The sequence below is a fragment of the Branchiostoma belcheri genome, unplaced genomic scaffold, assembly GCF_001625305.1.
Source record: "Branchiostoma belcheri isolate BF01 breed outbred unplaced genomic scaffold, Haploidv18h27 scaffold51, whole genome shotgun sequence".
NCBI lineage: Eukaryota > Metazoa > Chordata > Leptocardii > Amphioxiformes > Branchiostomatidae > Branchiostoma > Branchiostoma belcheri.
In genome coordinates, this window is record NW_017804143.1 from 396,917 (window position 1) to 403,376 (window position 6,460).

The 6,460-nt window shown below is 39.3% G+C and overlaps 2 protein-coding genes across 2 annotated transcripts in view; one reads left to right on the forward strand and one right to left on the reverse strand.

Moving 5' to 3' along the window:
* LOC109480499 (HAUS augmin-like complex subunit 4) overlaps window positions 1-4,133 on the reverse strand; it is a 5,467-nt gene extending 1,334 nt beyond the window's left edge. Inside the window, exons 1-8 of the mRNA XM_019782705.1 lie at window positions 4,094-4,133; window positions 3,495-3,631; window positions 2,639-2,770; window positions 2,014-2,151; window positions 1,580-1,688; window positions 1,017-1,156; window positions 560-690; window positions 225-293 (exon numbers count right to left, since the gene is read on the reverse strand). Coding sequence (XP_019638264.1) covers window positions 225-293; window positions 560-690; window positions 1,017-1,156; window positions 1,580-1,688; window positions 2,014-2,151; window positions 2,639-2,770; window positions 3,495-3,631; window positions 4,094-4,127 — 890 coding nt within the window. The 5' untranslated portion in view covers window positions 4,128-4,133. The remainder of the gene's footprint in view (window positions 1-224; window positions 294-559; window positions 691-1,016; window positions 1,157-1,579; window positions 1,689-2,013; window positions 2,152-2,638; window positions 2,771-3,494; window positions 3,632-4,093) is intronic.
* A 611-nt stretch (window positions 4,134-4,744) lies between these two features.
* The window catches only part of LOC109480485 (SUMO-activating enzyme subunit 2-like), a 10,900-nt gene continuing 9,184 nt past the window's right edge, over window positions 4,745-6,460 (forward strand). The window contains exon 1 of the mRNA XM_019782686.1: window positions 4,745-4,919. Within this exon, the coding sequence (XP_019638245.1) occupies window positions 4,755-4,919 (165 nt within the window). The 5' untranslated portion in view covers window positions 4,745-4,754. The remainder of the gene's footprint in view (window positions 4,920-6,460) is intronic.

The following is a 6,460-nucleotide window of genomic DNA, read 5'->3' on the forward strand; positions in this document are numbered from 1 at the left end:
TCCATAAGAAGCTTGTTGTAAAGCTTCTTACGGACCTTGTTGTTAACCGGTTTTTCTAGTTACTTGTATATAAGAGTGAATCGGTTCTCTGTTCATTTGTGACGCTGAAGAAGAGTGATGGATGTCACTCAAAACGTCCGGAAATAAAAATCCGAAACTGATCCAGTAGTAGAGTTTGAATTTTCTTACGAATATTTAGGGTTGTACAATGTATCCAGACTTACCTGATTTGTTTGAGTGCTGCCACTGTGTCTGCTGTGTATGTATCACAGAGAACCTGCGACTCAACAACCCTGAGCAGAAAGAACCAGAAACGATCAGTCAGCATAACATAAATGCTATACAAACAAGAAATCAGAGATACATGTACATGTATATGTCATGTAAAAACTTGACCTTTAAATGTGACCTTTACATCCACCACATTTCCTGTGTCCGACTTTTCCTTCAGTGAAGGTCTACATAAAAATACTGTACAGTTTGTTGCTACATAACTGTATAAAAATTGTGATTCATAATATTAATATACATGTATAGAGCTTTGTAAAAACTTCCTTACTTGATTTTAAGTTCCATGGCATCGAAGCGTTGGACGAGCCATTCGCTGATGATGTTGTTGTTGTCCAGTTGAGACTTAAGACGATGATGTTTCACAATTCTCTCCAGACTTTCCAACGTTTGGAGGAGGATCTGTAAAAAACAGAATCTGACTGTAACCAGAGACACAACATCTTATACTAAATACTAGAGAGCTAAAATGAATAATCATGTTTACCTTTACATGGTTTAGCTTAATAAACTACTGCTCTGTTTATTCTTATTCAAGATACATACAGCTCTGTCCTACCATTTCTACATAATCTCATCCAATACCACAGGGTGTTTTACTACAGCACTAGTTGCCATGGTGTCAGACGTCTGGTCCAGGTCATTGATTGGTATTTGTTTGGAGAAGAAGAAGAAACAGAGCAAAAACAATATGTTTTCCTTCTGCAAATGTAAACATACATACTGACCTGGTAGTACTGCCAGAACTGCCTGTCCCTGGCTGCCCTGTCCTGCAGGAGTAGTCTTCTCTTCTCCTGTAGATCTTGCCTCTCTCTCTCCAGCACCAGGGGAAGCTGGGACGCCTTGGCGAAAACCAGCTCACCTCCATCTACAAAGCAATATCAGTTTATTTTTTTCACTTCAAATATTTTTATTTCACTTGATGTTCCTGTTGTAACAAAGCAAATTTGTTCCTGCAAATAAATAAACTTAACTGGATACTAGCTGAAACGTCTGACCGTTTCCAAAATCATATCCAGTTGCTTGAGTAACTGCTTTTTGGCGTAAATAAACTTAACACTTAACAATATCATTTTCAAACTTAAGATATGAAAATTGAATCTCAAAGATGGCAATATTGATACTCTACCAGTATTGGTAGACAATAAAAATATCACTAGTAAAAGATACTGCTGGCTACATGTAAAGAATGGTGATTGGACACACTTGTTTGAGTACAGGTACAGGTGCAGTGCCTAAACCATTGGAACCGTACCTGAAGTGATCTCTTGTTGTAGTTAATTGCACTCACCATTGGAAAGATTACTGGAAGATTCATGGAAACTGAAGACTGCTGTGCACTTCTTCTTCAGCCTCTCTTCTATCATGGGCACCAGCTTCTTCTGCAAGGACTTCAGATCCTATCACAAACAAGAACATTATAGAAAGATCCCTGATAGAAGTATAAGAATGCAGAAAGCCTTCTTACGCATACCCATCCAACTGTAGAACTCCCTTCCATTTTATGTAAATTTCCAGGGCTAGCCCTTGACAATAGCCTTGTTACTTAGCCAATAAATGAAAATCAATCAAAAGAACAAGAAAGATAATGTTTGCATTTAGCAAATGCATACTAGTACTGTTACAATGTCCAACAAAAGCCGTGAAAAATCCAGGTGCAGCACATTCTACTGCTTTATGTAGCACGTTTTGCTAGCTGTTGCAAACTCATCCTATCATACTGACCTTCCTATGCGGGTTATTCTGGTGAAGTTGCTGTGATGTGAGTCCCAGTAAGGTGACATCCCTTCTGCCGTCAGGACTACACTCCAAGTACTCACAGATCTCTGCAGTTGTCAAACACTCCCGCAAAGCTGTGTAAAACTGGTGGGGGGAAAATAAAAGCACTTTTCATACGAATGCAAAAAAAAATGCAATACAACAGATTCAGGGTGCTTGACAGTAAGGTCTAATGTTTTTTTTTAAATACAGGGCTTAAATTACCAACTGCATATAGTTACAAGTAGTAGGTTAGTCCAGGTAAAATTGGAGCTGTGCACGTACTGGTATGCAGGTATTTCTAGTATTCTACCAGCACCTAACTCCCACACACTAGAGGGACATATGACCAAAAACTGACATGCATTCTTCAAAGTAGCATCACAGGCATCAGACAGCAGAGAACTTAGTGAAATTAAAAATGGTGATACTACATAGTAGCAAGGAACTTCAATATTTTTTTATCAAAACATAAAATAATTTTGATTTTTTTTTAATGAACTAAAAGGTGAAGAAACTGAAGTGCATGTAAAACTTGGCTGGTGGATTTAATTTTGAATGTTCAGGCGTGTAGAAGAAAGGATTTCCAGACCTGTGTTTCAGCAACAGGTAGTTCAGCTTCTTGTCTCTTGATGTCATAGTCCAGGAGCAGTTCCTCCAACTCATGATAGAGGGCGCCTGTCTGCAACCAAGCAGCTTTTTCTCTTCTCATCTGTTCTGTTGCCTTTGAAAATTAAATCAGTGACAAAAAGCAGTCACCAAACACATGTTGTTATGTTTCATAAGATTCATACATGTACATGTATATCCATGCATTAGTCACAAGTTTTCATAGTTGAAGTCTCTAACCAGTTACCCTCTTTCCAATTTTCAACTTTGGCTTCCATTCGTCAATGGATAGGAAGGATCATTACTCATTCCATTGTATGAGGTGGCTAATACTCCTGTATTACACCACGATTTATATTTCATACCATGATTACATGTAGTACACATTCCTTAGCTTGCGACCACAACCTATGACACATAGCATGTCACAACACTGTCAATCAACTAAAACCCAATCTCCGCCCACTCAGCTCCATACATGTACGCTCATATGACATCACTCATCCCTGAAGTACTAGTAGGTTACCTGTTCCATACTAGTATACATTGTACATCCCCACTTTCACAAGTTGATACCATCCTTGATTACACAGATACACATTCCTGGCAACCACAACCTATATAATGACACAGACAATGTCAATGTAGCATGTCACAACACTGTCAAGCAACTGAAACAGAATCTCCGCCCACTCTGCTCTATACGCTCATATATCACTTACTCAACTCTTGCACCATCCTCCTAATAACTCTAGAATCCAAATACACAAACCCTGCCTAACCAGCACTGTCCAAAACAATACTTCCATCCCAGAAGTTGCACCCATGTTACTTGTTACCTGTTCCACATCCTTGTGTAGACTCCTGCTGACCCCAGTGTGTGTTAGTCTGTGTGACAGGGATGACAGCAGCTTCACAAACTCTGGGTTCCTCTGGGCATCTCTACCCGTGATGTGGACTGGCAGGTTCAGGTTAACTGGAAATGAAACAGAAATTGTATTTTGATACCTTGTTCAGATATGAAGGTTGGAAATACATTTTTATTTTAAATTATAGACTGTGCTCCGGTGTCCCTATATTTCTATCTATATGATATATCCCTATATCCTACAGCTGACCTAGAATGTACATGAAGGTGCACAGAAAAAAAATGTGGGTTGGGTTCACAACATACTACCGGTAGTACATGTAAATTCATAAAAATGAATTACAGTCATAGAATACAAAATCTAGAGAGTCAACCACCATGAACTGATACCAATAAATAAATAAATAGATAAATAAAAACTTATTTTCCACAATGTAAAGATTGCAATTCAGTCAGACGAGGTACTAATGCCATCCAGAGATAGCAAAAGTGTCTCTGTACACTTCTTAGCTACACAGAAAAACCAAGGAGGTTCAAAAAGAAACCTCGGGAAAACAAAACATAAAGTACGGTTAGGCGGATCAGCTTCTTCAGCCACCGCCATGTTGGATGTTGCTGTCACTGCCGAGCCAAATTTTAATATTACCGACGCAAAATGACCAATCAAAGAGCTTCACAGAGATAATTCAATCAACTGTGTAGCCAACCAGGTGAGTTATTTCATCTTACTCTTGTCAGCTGTGTCGTGGGCCGCCTTTCCACCTGCAGACAAAACAGAACTCAGCTCTCTTTCCGCCATCTTGAACGTTCCCTCAAATATCATCAGATGGCAAAAAAACACAACGGACCACGATAATGCTAAAATGCATCTGCAAGTCATAACTATGACAAAAATCACATCAATAATTTAAGAAGTATAACAAAAAAAATCGTTCATGGGTTACTTTAACGATATATTTTATTTCTAGCATTCATTGAGCAATATTCTGATGGATTTTGCGTTGTTCTGCTTTCAGTATAGAACAGACTATTTGGATGAGTCTATCCATAAACGGGGGAGTATATTTGCAAGAATTAAATTTCATTGTTAAACATTAATATAGTTATATGGTATAATTGAGTCATTTCATGATATGTATGATTAAGTTGCACATTATATTTAATGTAGTTAAACGAGTATAACTATCGTATTATAAGGCTAACATTAAAACCACAAAATATCTACCTCCCCATGTATGGACTATTCGCAACCATCATGGCGGCTTTACCATCAACTTTAGTGTCACCCACTCGAGATTCTGTGGAAAATAGTAAAGTTCTGGTCGTCGGAGCGGGTGGAATCGGCTGTGAACTGCTGAAGAACCTTGTCCTGACGAACTTCAAGTACATAGAAGTGGTAAGCCTCGCTTGGTCTCAAGTTACGGCGGCCAGATGGCCTGTGTCTTTCAGTCATGGCTTAGTTTTTTGTCGCACATGGTTGGATGTTTTGACGGGACCGTTTTGACACGGAGTGCGTAAAAAATTGTACTGGGAAACGCTGCTCTATTATAACTTGCTTAACTTAAAAACATGTTAATGTACGCAATGCTTCATTACTCCGTGAAGGAGGTCAGGACCTCCGGACGGAGTGTTGTAATCGGCTGATTTTTCATGTTCGCAGTCAAAACACTGGGTTCTCTTTGTGTAATCGGCACGCAATTTTATACGCCGTCTGCGGGCATGCCCGTGTTGATGCACGAATGTGTATTTTTGCCGTTGCTGCTTTCGCGGTCAATGTAATATCGCAGACGCACCCCTACAATTACGAGGCGAATTGGAATGGTCCAGAAAAACGCGTTGTTTGGAATAGCAGTGGGGTTCAAAAAAGTTCATGCAGATACGGGGTGGTTTTTATAAGTGGTTCCAGATGTTTTTGCCCATGGTTAAGAGATGCCAAGTTTTTTGGAAGATGTTCGCAGCCAAAACGCATTCTTCCGTACGTCGCATTTCTGTGTAATTTCGCATGTGGTGTTGCATTATGTCCGGGATGATGCACGTCTTTTTATTTTTACCGTAGCTGTTTTGATATTGGAGTAAATGCTTATTTTCGAAACATCCCCATTTCTTTGAAATGGTTTCGTCCGTTTATGCAACTGTTACTGCGCTAATGACGACCAGTCGCGCTGTCCTGATACACCGCGAATGTGCGAGTGTTCCCTGTAGACAGTCCCGGGAGTCATTTTTTTCGCACATTCCAGGAGCCAAACCAAAATACGTTCATGAACCGAGTCCAAAAAACCGAAACGTGAAAATCGGATGATCGGACCTGATGTACATTTCTCTTTCTACAGATTGTACACACAATACACACATCTTTAGATAATCTGGCCATGGCAGGTTAAAAAAAAAGTAACCCTGAATCATACTAGATTAGCGTAAATGCATGTTAATGCGTTCAAAACAAGAAAAAAATTGTTTCCGGGTATTAATCTCTTGAATCACGGCGCTGAATATTGACGCAAAAATATTTCGGGCATCGCGCGCCCTTCCCGCGTCACGTGTAGGCATCTCGCATCTCTGATTGGTTGTTGGGTCTTAATATGACTGAGCCGACGCGCGTTTAAACAATTTTTCTTTGTTCGATTTATCACACTTCACAGAGAATTGTCGCCAATGGCTACTTCTTTTTGTTGCAATATATAATACTTCACGGAGAATTGTCGCCTATGGCTTCTTGTTTGCTATTTTGGTGTAGTTAACATGTACTTGCTGACCAAGACAATAGAGATCTAATAAACATTTATAATTAAAGTTAGGCCACACCAATTTAATTTGTTGTTTCTCTGATTCGCCTTGTCCATTTTTTCTGATGTGCAAAAAAAAAAAATTTTTTTTTGTTCTAAATCAGCTACAAAATTCTCAATCAAGACATATTTTGGCCCAACGGTTGAAGAAAGT